The sequence below is a fragment of the Peromyscus maniculatus genome, chromosome 11 (genome assembly GCF_049852395.1).
Source record: "Peromyscus maniculatus bairdii isolate BWxNUB_F1_BW_parent chromosome 11, HU_Pman_BW_mat_3.1, whole genome shotgun sequence".
Taxonomy (NCBI): Eukaryota; Metazoa; Chordata; class Mammalia; order Rodentia; family Cricetidae; genus Peromyscus; species Peromyscus maniculatus.
In genome coordinates this window covers 80,394,576-80,407,338 of record NC_134862.1, presented here as the reverse complement: position 1 = coordinate 80,407,338, position 12,763 = coordinate 80,394,576, and the positions used below count along the sequence as shown (strand labels likewise).

Genomic DNA, 12,763 nt, shown 5'->3' with positions numbered 1-12,763 from the left:
GGGTAAGAGTGCATTTGTGATTTTCACTAGAAATGGGAGGAACACGTCACACTCCCCCACTCTTTTCAGAGGAAGTATACTTTAACCAGCACCCTCTCCTCTGTCCATCCTGTGTGTTGGTGTTCGCATGTACAGCACAGTTGGGCAGGGGTGGGGTCTGGCCCAGTCACCTACTCTGTTGGCGAGGATCTGACAGGGGAAAGGAGGGAGCCACCCCAGGCAGGGGTATGGAGCCATGGAATGAAGGAAAGGCAGAGAGGAGCAGCACCAGAGGCCAGGAGAGAGTGGAAAGGGCCACAGCTTCTTTGTTTTTAAAAAATTCTATAATTTGGAAGAAGGTGGTAATTAATTTCCAAAATACACTTCAGAGTCCCACCTTCCACACAGCTCCTTTACTCACAGCCCTTTGGTTTTTCAGACAAAATTTTAGAGCCCTCATAAAGCCATAAGTATTGATTACCCCTCGATGCACCTGAAAGCAACGTTCAGTCCCTTACAAAGGCTATGTTCCATAGACTCCGTCCCTATACACTTGTCTTACGGCTCAGTGGTAAGGTGGCTGTAGAGACACACATTAGGGGGAAGTGGCAACAGGAAACAGAGGGGAAGCCCAGGCACATGGGTGCAGGGAGGGGGAGGGAACACCATTTCCACTTTCCTTTGTCTTTTCCTTAAAAAAAAAAAAGAAAGAAAGAAAGAAAAAAGAAAAGGTGGTGTGATTGGTTGAAGGGCAGAGAACGAACCCCAGAACAGTATGTAAGCTCCAGAGGTGATGGAGCCAACAATCCCCAGAGAGGTGAGACAGGGAAGGTCAGGGCAATGCTTGCAGCATCAAGTTCCTCAGGAGTTTCTGTCGGCCCAGCTCATAGTCCTCCTCATCCACGTTCACCAGCAGCTTGATGGCTTCATGGCCCACAGCTTGCTTGAGAGAGTCTGTGATGAAGACACCTTTCAGTGCCTCTAATAACGAGCCATTGATATAGTCGCGCCAGAATGCGTCGAGGTAGGTGAGCTCAGAGAACTTGATGTCACAGATGATGGAGCCCAGGTCCCGGGACTTGAGGATAGTGTTGGCCTGGTTAAAGCGCTCAAACTGGCGCTCAAGTGGGTCCTGCTTATTGGAGAAGACATTGCCTTGCAGAGCAGTCTCATGCTGGCAGTATTCCGCCCGGACTCGAAGCCTGATGTCTGGGAGAGATGGAAGGAAAGTGGGTTATAGTCAGGACTGTGTTTACATCCAAAGCTAGAAAAGCAAGCAAAACCGGCAGAGGAGAAACCCTCTTGTCACAGCTTCCCATCCCTCCCCAGAACTAGTTCTTCACTGGGTCCTGAAGCCTTTGTCTCAATGCTGGAGCTTCCCTCCAGTGCATATGCTCAGGTTACTCACAACCAGCACCTTGCTTATAACAGCTATTTTATTAAAAGGTGCAAAAGTGCACCAAAACTACACAGAGAAACCCTGTCTCAGGGGGAAAAAAGTGCAAAAGTTTAATTCTCTGTCTTGACTTGGTTCATCCTGTAATAAGGATGTCATATTGGCATTCCTTTAACTTAATAATAACTAAAAAGAATTTTACCATTAATATACCATTGCCAAAAGGATAATCTCATAAAAACTACACCTGACCTGACAGCAGCAACCAAAGGTTGCCTTGCACTGAAAAACACACTGCCCATTATCCCAGGAGTCCTTGGTATTTTCCCTCAAGTCTACATCTCTAGAATCCTCGAATTTCCTTACCACATGTCTGCTTTTCCTTGGGGTCTGGGGTCACCGACTTCCGGCGTTTTCGCTGGCTCCCAAGTGTGGCTCTCCCTCGGGCTGGCCGCTTACTACACATCTGAGAACCTGAAGTGGGGCAGCACACCACAGGATAGTGGGGAGGCACTGAGCAGAAAATAAATGGAAAACACAAGGTTTTAAAAGCAAAACTTCAAATACTTCACTTGGAATATGCAAAGGAATCATTTACACTTAATAATAAAAGCAGTATTGATGATGTAACCTGAAGGCTGAGGGATATAGCCCAGTGATCAAATGTCTGCCTAACATTAATGAAGATCTGGGCTCAACTCTAGCATGGCGGAGGTATACCAAGTATGGTGGAAGAAATTTGTCACCCCAGCACTTAAACAGTAATGGAAGGGGGGTTGGAGATTTAGCTCAGTGGTAGAGCACTTGCCTAGCAAGCACAAGGTCCTGGATTTGGTCCTCAGCTCTGGAAAAAAAATAAAGAAAAATAAAAATCTCTGAGTTCAAGGCCAGCCTGGAATACACAGAGTACTAGACTTACCTGGGTAAATAGGAAGTCTCAAAGAAAAAGTTGGGAGAAGGCCAGGCAGTGGTGGAGCAGCCTTTACTCCCCAGCACTTGGGAAGCAAAGGCAGGCAGATCTCTGAGTCCAAGGCTAACCTAGTCTACAAACTGAGTTCCAGGACAGCCAGGACTGCTACACAGAGAAAACAGAAACTTTGTCTCAAAAAACGCAATAAGTTGGGAGAGATGGCTCAGTGGTGAAGAGCACTTGTAGCTCTTGAAGAGAACCCAGGTTCAGTTTCCAGCACCTACATAGTGGCTTACAATCATCTGTAACACCATTATGAGGGGAGCTGACACTTCTTTTGACCTCCACAGGAAACAGGCACACACGTGGTACACATACAAATATGCAGGCAAACGCTCATATACATAAAAATAAATTTTAAAAAAATGACCTAGAGGCTGCAGAGATGGTTCAACATGTATGCAGACAAAATAGTCATACACATAAAGTAAACTGATTTTTTTTTAAGTGATCTAAAAGGAGGATCTGATGTGAGAGCAAACACTGGATCTAGACAAAGCAGACCTCATCTGAGTTGTATGTGTCCATGTTCACAGGATGTATTCGTATGGGTGTGCCTGTATTCGAAGGCCAAAGGTCAATACTGGGCACCTTCCTCAATTCTCTCCCCAGTACATTTTAGACAGGGCCTTTCACTGACCCTTACATTCACCAATGTGCTAAGGTTGGTTGGCTAGTGAGCTCCAGAGATCCACCTTCTCTGCCTCTCCAACGACTGAGATTACAGACACTTTTTTTTTGACTGCCCAGCTTTTCCTGTGTCGGTGCTGGGACTCTGAACTCAGGTCTCCACGCTTATGCAATAAGCATGTTACAGACTGAGCCCCCTCCCCAGCCTCTGACGGTTTTCATGGGGTAGATGAAGAGGGACTGCATCCTTTCATTGATGTTGGCCCAGCCAGGCATGTGATGGGATCGATATTCTCTTACGAAAATTACAAGTAACATCTTCTCACCTGTTTTAGAGGGCTGGGGAGGCCTCGGCTCTGGATCACTGAGGGCTCTGGGGGTCACATAGCGAATTGATGTTTCCTCCAGATACTTGTCTACAAGATCAGGGCACACTGCAGGAGGAGAAGGAGGCACTCAAGAAAAATACACACCTGCCTTCTCCCCAAGAGTCTCACAGTTTATTCTCTAGTACTGCCTAGGGCAAGACCACCTCCCTTTTAGACTCCTGTGCTAAGCACTCCTGGCCTCCCACAAGTCTTCTCATATTCAAGTGCTCCCAGACCCCGTAAGCCCTCACCAGCCCGTCTCTTCTTGAGAGTAACGTAGGGCAGCAAGTCATGGCGAGTGATGATGCGCAGCAGCTGCAGCACCTGGCGAAAGTTAGTCTCATCACAGCGGCCTTGGCGCTCCAGTGCCAGTAAGAAGTCACGTCCATTTCGGATGAGTCCCCGCTCATGGTCATCAATAACATCAACGAAGAGGAAAGAAAGCACACGAACATCTCTGTGCGTTAGGTGGGTGCCCACGATGTCGAACATACGGTGGAGGCTGTAGAGCCCATGTTCCTGCTCACCATGCTCTTCGGGCCACACCTGGCTTGCCCGCCGCTTCAGGCCCGCCATGCTAGAGGCTCAGGGACAGAGTGCTTTCCAGAATCTCTGCTCAGCAGCTGCAATCTCCAGTGTCCTGTAAGACAGGACAAGAACCCATGAGCCACACACTGGTAGCAACTAACTTTATTTATCTGTACTGCTCAACATGCTACTAACAGTACGCTGCTTAATATATTATTAAATATCACAAAATGTTTACTAAAAAAAAAAATAAAAAAAATAAACTCATGCTGGGTGTGGTGGTGCATGCCTTTCATCTTAGCACCCAGGAGGCAGAGACAAGTAAATCACAGAGTTCCAAGACAGTCAAGGCTACAGAGAGACCCAGTCTCAAAAAAAAAAGGCAAAAGCAAAACAAACAAAAACAATACTAAAGATCTTCATACTCAACAGATAACACCCTAAGTCCAGATCCTACTGGAGGAACACAGTCACTTCCTTGAGTGAGAATGTTTTGTGCAATTTTAGTATGGCATAGTTCAGAAGTTCCTATTGCAGCTACACATGAGAGTACACGTCTGTACTTAACAGCACTCAGGAGCCAAAGGCAGGAGGATTGCCCTAAGTTTAAAGTCATTCTGGTCTGCACAGCAAGTTGCAGTCCAGCCAGGGATACATAGATAGACCATATCTCAAACAAAACAAGCCAGTGTGATAAAGCATGCCTATAATCCTAGTACTTGAATCAGAAGTTCAAGGCCATCCTCAGCTATACAGCGAGATTAAGGCCAGCCTGGACTACAAGATACGACCTCAAATTTTGTGTGTTTTTTTTTTTTTTTATTTCATGTTATCCAGATTTTCCCTCTTGCCCTCAAAACACTGCTTTTGGTCCCTTCAGACACTGATTTGCTGGTCATGGAGCCACATGCCTGTAACCAACAGTGAGGAGGCTGAGGTGCTAGGATCTGGTTCCAGGCCAACCTGGTCTATTTACTGAAACCCTGTCTTACAGAAACAACAACAAAATACAGTAAGAGAGTAACATCTGGCCGGGCGGTAGTGGCACACGCCTTTAATCCCAGCCCTCGGGAGGCAGAGCCAGGCGGATCTCTGTGAGTTTGAGGCCAGCCTGGGCTACCAAGTGAGTGCCAGGAAAGGCGCAAAGCTACACAGAGAAACCCTGTCTCGAAAAACCAAAAAAAAAAAAAAAAAAAGAGAGAGTAACATCTGGGTGTGGCAGTGTACCCCTTTGATCCCAGAACTCAGAAGGATCTCTGTGAGTTTGAGACCACATAATGGTCTACAGAGTTCTAAGCCACTATGTAAATCTGGCTGTCCTAGAACCGTGTAAACTAGGCTGACCTCAAACTCAGAGATCTGCATGCTTCTGCCTCCTGAGTGCTAGGATTAAAGGCAGGCATCACCATGCCTGGCCTCATTTATTTATTTAGTTATTATTTTTTATTTTTTTCAAGACTGCTTTTCTCTGTGTTGCCCTGACTATCCTGGAACTCTCTCTGTAGACGAGGCTAGCCTCGAACTCACAGAGATCTGCCTTCAAGCACCACCACCATCCTGTTCTTAAACATAGGTAAAACCAAAAAGTTGAGAATACAATCTTTGATAGAGAAACTGAATCAGATGAACAGTTATAAGTCACTAGCTGGAACTAGTTTAAATTCTGACTGTGTCATTACAAATGTAGCTGTGTGACTTTAAGCATGTCCCTTAACTTCAAAATCTCAGGAGTAAAAGTGAGTATCGTGGCACATGCCATAATCCTGCACACTGAGAAGCCTCATGCTATGGGAGGATTGGGAGTTTGAGTCCACTCTGAGCCATTGGATCTCAAAAGCAGAGCAATATAAAAACAAACTAACTAACCCTTCCTCACAGGTGGCATGTAACAAACCCCTGCCAAGAACCAATCACAGCCCTGATTTTGATTCACACACTTACCCAGGGTAATATCAACCAATCATCTAGTCTTAACAGTTTTCACCTCCACTTTCTAGTTCTTCATTCTTACTAGCTTGCAAGATAGTACTACTGAGAACTGTTCTACCCTGACCACCACCTCCAACCATGCAGTCGGTTTTTAATTCCTACTGTACAACACACACTATTGTTATTGTTTTTTTAAGATTTATTTATTTATTATGTATCCAGTGTTCTGCCTGGGTGCTAGATCTCATTACAGATGGTTGTGAGCCACCATGTGGGTTCTGGGAATTGAACTCAGGACCTCTGGAAGAGCAACCAGTGCTCTTAACCACTGAGCCATCTCCCCAGCCCTCACAAACTATTTCTTAAATGTCCTCTTCTACTGCCACTGCCACGGTTCAGATTCCAATCACTGTCTCAACTGTACAACTGCAACTGGCTTTTACAACTGTTTTTTAATTGGTATTCAGTTTATTTGTGTGTGTGCATATGGCCACAGTGCACGTGTGGAGGTCAGAGGACATCTTTCCACCAAGTGGGTCCCAGAGATGGAAATCAGGTTGTCAGGCTCGGTAACACATGCCTTAACCACGGTAACACATGCCTTAACCTCCTGGGCCATTTCACCAGCTCCAGCAACTGACTCTTTCAAGAACTCTCTGTTCTCCAAATCTTTTTTTTTTTTTTTTTTTTTTTTTTGGACACAATGTCTCAAGGTGTAGCCCAAACTGGTCTTGAACTTGCTATGTAACCTAGGCATGCAATGAACTTTCAATCATCCTATCTGAGCCTTTTGAATGCTAGGATTACAGGCACGTATTACCACCATCAATACTTTGGGGGACGTGGTGGTTTTTTGAGAAAGGGTCTCTGGCTGTCCTGGAACTCTTTATGTAGACCAAACTGACCTCCAACTGGAAGATCTACCTGCCTCTACCTTCTGAGTACTGAGATTAAAGGTATGCTCCACCACGTCCAGCTCATCTTTATATTCCTAATAACTAGTAGTAGACATCTGTAGAAACAGCCTGTTGTTGAGAATTGAACTTAATTTCTAAGAGGTCAACAATATATGCAATACCAGTTAAAAAACAAACTTATCAGAGTCTAAGAGTGAGAGAGGACCCTACCAAAAAGACACGTGTCAATCAAGCGTGGTGGTGCATGCGCATGCCTATAATCACAGAATTAGGGAGGCTGAGACAGGTAACAAGTTCAAGGCCAGTCTGAGTTCTACAGTGAAACCTGTCTAGAATGGGCCGGGTGGGGAGTGGGCACAGCAGCACATTCAGTGGTCAGTAACCAACCACACATTCTAGCTAGCCAGAGCTGTCTCCATACCATAAAAAACTACCCACACCAAACCACCCTATTCAACAAGATGGTGTTCTGACCACTTTACACAGGAAGATACTGGCTAAAGTACAAGACAGAAACCGAGAAACACTGGATGTAACTCAGTGGTAGTGATGCTCAGCCCTCACAAGGCCTTGGATCCCATTTCTAGGACCAAAAACAGAATGGTAAGCTATTTCAGAAGAACCATGATGATGACTTAGCTGAAAAGCAATAGAACCTGGTCCTCTCTCCCTCAGTGAGCCAACAGAGAAAGTGTAGACTCCTTCCCTTTATAAACAAACAAACAAACAAACAAACAAACAAAAAAGGCTGGTAGGTGTATTGTATGTATGCCTTTAATCCCAGCACTCCAGAGGCAGGCAGGATAGCCTGGTCAACATAGCGAGTTCCAGGACAGCCAGGGCTACAAAGAGAATCTCAAACAAAACAAACAAAAAATAAATAATTTTTAAAAAGAAAAAGGAGAAATCCAAGTAAAGAGGAAATATAATCCCCATGTAGTTTTGAGAGCCTAGATATCCTACCCAAAGTAGGGGCAACAGCTGAGAAAACATCCTTCTTCAACTGCAGACCAGCTTCCCTTGTTTCTTCCTCTCTTGCTTCACCTGCTGTCACTAGGTACAAATAGAGTTGCTGAGGAAAAATAGCTTCTTATTCAAGTAGGTAGCTGGAGAAAACTGAGCTTCCTTAAGAGTCCCTGCAACTCTTCCATGGTCCCTATCCCACCTGTTCTCTTGACCAGCTGCTGATTATAAGAATCCCAGAGAAAACAGATGGGCAGGCTTCATGTCCAACCAATCAGAAGAGAAGGTTGTTCCTTGGGTCCCTAATTCAAAGTGTCCTAAAACCCCAAGCAAATAAGAAAAACTACCCCCACATACTCTGTCCCTGGAAAATGAGGCAAAATAAAACACTATAGTCCTAATTATATAATTAATGTAATTATATAATCAATGTAATTCTACAGTAGGTCTCAATCCTCTGAGATTAACTCCCTTCACTTGAGAGGGAGGGGAAAAGAATCACCTTTAAGTCCTAGATAGTAGAAAGTGATCTAGGAACCATCAGGGCGTCTAGGTCAGTGGTTCTCAACCAGGAGCAATTTGCCCCACCAGGAGATATTTGGCAATGACTGGAGACAGTTTTGATTGTCAAGCATACAATGAGGTCAGGATGCTGTTACACAACCTATAAAGCATGGAACAATCACTAACAACAAAAATTTTTCTGGACCAAATGTCTATAGGACTAAGGTTGAGAATCCCATTTTAAGTGAGACATGATGAAGGGTCAAAAGGATGCATGTCACTTTCCTTACTAGATCTAGAGGAGGAAGCTATCGGGTCTCTTCAAATCAAAACAATCCAATCATAGTCTAGAAGAAAAGGAAGGCCCGTCAAGACATAGCACATTTAATTCATAAATCGAACTAGCACAAAGGAATTTCATCTCACCCCAGCAATGCCTGCTCCATCACCTGCTGTTGCCATTCAGGTGAATAGCAGGTGGTAGAGACATACTCCCTTCTGGTCCATCCCAGGAGGTCTACTTGACCTAGTTCAATACGAAACTGTATGGGGAATAAGAAAATGCCATCCTCTTCAAGACTAGCACAAATGATCCTCATCTTTAGCCTCAGTGCCATTTATAAAGTCCTGAAACAAGACTAAATAGCAGACCCTTCCTTGTTAGGTCACCAATCCGACTTACACTATTCAAGAACACAAAACACAGAAGCAAGCATTTCCCAAGGCATGTCTTCCATAGTAATATCAAGAGGCTGGTATGCAGGCTGGTAAGCAGCTCTCCCCACTTAATTATCATCTAGAATTGTGAGTTAACTCAGCAACCCAGCCAGGGTGTCTAAGAATCTAACTTCAGGATGAAAAGAATGTCAACTTCCTCTTAACCCAAATTAGACTCAGCTTTCAGTGGCAAGGGAACTCAGCCTAGACACAGAGCTCCTAGATGGAAGATACCACAGTGACCAGAACACACTCCTCCAAACAGAAGATTAGAAAGAACTCTTGTGTTGGTATCAAATATACAGCTAACTACCAAGAGACAAAAAGCAACAGTCAGCCAAGGACAGTGGCACTCCTTTAATCGCAGCACCTGGGAGGCAGAAGCAGGTGGATCTCTGAGTTCAAGGCCACGTGGTCTAGAGAGTGAGACTCTATATAAAAACAAACAAAAAAATACAACTATAAACAAGAGTACTAGGGATCAAACCTAGGGGCCTTGGGCATAAGTAGGTAAATGCTCTACCACTGAGCTACATCCCTAGCACAGAATAGTTCTAGATTCTGATGAACTGCTGAATTTCCTGGAGTTCTAGCTTGTCTTCCTTTAGGGAGATCTGAAATAACCAAGAGCCAATTAAGAGTCTATATGTGCCTAGACGGTTTCTTCCTGATAGATTATTCTCTACTGGGTTTCCATGCCCAAGCAGTCCAGACTCTCCCATCTAGAAATGACAACTTTTTTTTTTAACTGAGACAGGGTTTCTCTATGTAGCCCTGGCTGTCCTGGAACTCACTCTGTAGACCCGGCTGGCCTCAAATTCTGAGATCCACCTACCTCTGCCTCCCAGGTGCTAGGATTAAAGGCAAGTGCCACCACCGCCTGGCAACTCAAACTTTTTAAAGTACTTTGACTTATCAGAAGCAAAGAATATGTAGAAGAAATATCTTGAAATGAAAATGGTAGCTTCTTCCTAACAGGAATAACATCTATATTTTCACAAGAAAAAAAAAAAAAGTAATATTTGACTCTCTCAGAAGCCCTTAGAAGAAAGTCACATGGAAGAAAAAAAATGAGTGACAATAGCCAGGTGTGGTGGTACACTCTTTTGAGCCCCACACTAGGGAGGCAGAGGCAGGCAGATCTCTGAGTTCGAGGCCAGCCTGGCTTACATAGCAAATTATGGGTCAGACAGGACTACACAGTGAGAACCTGTCTAAAAAAAGAATGGCTTGCCGGGCGGCGGCGGCTCACGCCTTTAATCCCAGCACTCAGGAGGCAGAGCCAGGCAGATCTTTGTGAGTTCGAGGCCAGCCTGGGCTACAGGACAGCTGGAGCTGTCACACAGAGAAACCCTGTCTGGGGGTGGGGAGAATGGCTTGAACCTTGAAGCGACCACTACATGGAAAACCTTCAGGACAGTTAAGTGCATGTGAAGCACTTTCCTGATGGTGGGGACTAGGAAAACGTAACCAAATATATCTGGAAGGCAGAATTACACAGTATGTCTTTAAAAAAAAAATCCCAAGAACTCTGAACAGCTGCGAGAGACAGTCAACTAGAAGAAAAGCCTTCCCACTGAAGTCCCTCAGTCACCCTCCAAGAGAAACAGTTCGTAGACCACGCACAAGAGCACAGCTTTCCGTACGTTAAACGTGTCACTCAGAGATGACCCGGAGGCTAGACAGTAGCAAACCAAAGGTGAGACCTTGCCCCGAGACACGGAGTGTCCTTTTCCCTCCTGCTATCTATCTCCAGTCACCTGAGGAGTGTCTGCAGCAAACCTTAGTGAACTCAGGAGGGAGGGAAACTCGTTTTCTCTACCTCATTAATTAGCCTCAACCCCAACACTTTTCAAATCATTTCCATTCCCTTCCACTGTTGGAAAATAATAATTAAAAAAAAAAGTTCCAGACTTACCTTTGCAAGAAATTTAATTTCCCAGGTCTCTTCCTAGCACAAGTTTCAAAGCCAGCAGAAAAACAAAAACAAATAAGGGGGAAAGAGTAAAATTTCAAGCTTTATTTTAAAACTTCAAAGGTCCACTTAGTCAACGTCAGTGGCAAAAAAAAAAAAAAAAAAAAAAGTTATCGGAGCTTAAAGTCATTTCACTGAACGAACTACTCCAAGCTACAGAAGAGAACTCAAATATAACAAAGTCCCCCAGGTCCCCTCTCACTGTCAACTCACGATCTAGTATCAACCCAAGAACTCCCAATCTCAATGGCTCATAGCAAGAAAAGCCTCAACTCAACAACCTCTGGGAAAAACCTGGTGGCGCCTCACTCTTCTCCTCAATTCCTCATTCCATCTATTTTCTGGAAGGAAAAAAGTTACAGCCCAAGAAAGCACTTCCTTCCCATCACTTCACTCATCAGACCAGAATCAATCTCGAACGTCACCTTTTCCTTTAGAACACAATGAGAAGAAGATAACCACTAAAGCAGCATCCACTCACGCCTAGCTGTAGTAAGAAACGTGCTTCTAAATAAGCATATTGACCCCTCCTTCCCTCCTAGTACCTGAAGAGTAAAGAAGGGTCTGTAAAGGAAAGCATATTTAATTAGCCTGATTACCTAAATGCCAGCCTGTCTCTTCTATATCCTCCTCAGGCTTCCAGAGCCTCCACCTTGGTATATATAAGGCTCCAGTAACGTCTCTCTTCCCATTCTTGTATGGCTAATTGCAAAAAAAAAAAAACAAAACAAAACAAAACAAAACCCTAGAAAAGTGCTTTACGTCTCCCTATTTGTAACCAGGAAAAACAAGGAAGCAGCAAGCAAGAGAGTGTTTTGGAAAGCAAATCCGGTTGAACCCTCATTCGACCCCAATTCTCCAAACCCACATGACCATTCCTTTCTGCCCTTCCCACCCTATTAAAAGCCAAGCGCCTGGCAATCAAAATTGGCTGCAACTGATACTGCTTAACTCTGCCGTCTTTCCACGGGGGCAAGAAGGGAAACCCCCAAGCCTCCACCATCCGTGCAGCTCCACTGCCCTCGCTCCCTTTCCTTCCAAACTTTCCTCCGGGTCTCTCACTTTGCACACATCACCTCTGTCTCAGCGACACTCTCTCCCCATTTCCCCAAGCCCTCCTCTCTCTCTCTCTCCTTTTCCACCCCAATTCTCCCTCAAGGCCCTTCCGCTCCCACTTCCAATTTTAACACTTTGAAAACACCTCCCTTCACCCAAACGTCTCCAGTCCAATTCTCCCCGTCCCCGTCCCCCCCCCACCCCGTCCTCCCAACAGCGCTCACGGGGAGTCCGGTCCTTCCTGCAACCGCACGCCCCCAAACCCCCCTGCCCCTCCACACCCTCAGGCTCCCCCCCCTACCAGCTCCTACCCCTCTCAACGCGCTGGCTCGCAGCCCCACTCCCCACCTCGGCCGCTTTAATACCCCTTGGCCTGGCCCAGCCTGGGCCCTTGTTTACGCCCCTCCCCATGCTCGCACCCCTGCGCCCCGACCCCTGCCCTCTCCCACAGTTGCCACCTCCCCTGCACGCCCCCCTCGGCGGGTCCCCTCCCCCACCTGGCAGCGTCCCGTCACCTCCCTCTCCGGAGGTTCTCAGGCTGGACGTCGCCACCGCCTCCCCCTCCACTTTCCTTCCCCCAAGCCCTTCGCGGCCCCGCCCGGCCCCGCCCCGTCCCACTCGGCTCCCCCTCCCCACCCCGGGCCGCCCCGCCGCCTCACTCTCGGCTCAGGTTCGGCGCCGCCATGTTGGATCCATCCGCGCTGCTCTCCCGGGCCCCGTCTCACGGCGCCGCATCCGGGCTCCAGCCGCCGCCGCCTCCGCCGCCGCCGCCGCCGCCGCCGCGGGCGTGGGGGAGGGGAGGGACGGGCGGGGGTGGCTGCATCCTGAACA

At 46.3% G+C, this 12,763-nt stretch overlaps 1 protein-coding gene across 7 annotated transcripts; it reads right to left on the bottom strand.

Moving 5' to 3' along the window:
* Nucleotides 1-301: 301 nt before the first annotated feature.
* Nucleotides 302-12,733, bottom strand: Dedd (death effector domain containing). Of its 7 annotated transcripts, XM_076548263.1 has the most exons (7): nt 12,592-12,697; nt 11,476-11,578; nt 10,820-10,852; nt 3,595-3,983; nt 3,302-3,409; nt 1,742-1,888; nt 302-1,188 (listed from the first exon to the last, which is right to left on the bottom strand). In XM_076548263.1, the coding sequence occupies exons 4-7, from the start codon at nt 3,917-3,919 to the stop codon at nt 812-814; spliced, it is 957 nt and encodes a 318-aa protein (XP_076404378.1). In that variant the 5' UTR covers nt 3,920-3,983; nt 10,820-10,852; nt 11,476-11,578; nt 12,592-12,697; the 3' UTR covers nt 302-811. The 7 variants fall into 7 exon arrangements, with proteins under 7 accessions (XP_076404378.1, XP_076404377.1, XP_076404381.1 ...); XM_076548262.1 differs by lacking the exon at nt 11,476-11,578 and having other exon boundaries at nt 12,592-12,733; XM_076548266.1 differs by lacking the exon at nt 10,820-10,852 and having other exon boundaries at nt 12,592-12,699.
* Nucleotides 12,734-12,763: the final 30 nt, after the last annotated feature.

Coding starts and splice junctions, on each gene's coding strand:
- Dedd (XM_076548262.1), bottom strand. CDS start 3,919: ATGGCGGGCCTGAAGCGGCGGGCAAGCCAGGTGTGGCCCGAAGAGCAT. Junction 3,410..3,594: donor TCTCAAGAAGAGACGGGCTG/GTGAGGGCTTAC, acceptor CTCCTCCTGCAG/TGTGCCCTGATCTTGTAGAC. Junction 1,189..1,741: donor CAAGGAAAAGCAGACATGTG/GTAAGGAAATTC, acceptor CATCTCTCCCAG/ACATCAGGCTTCGAGTCCGG.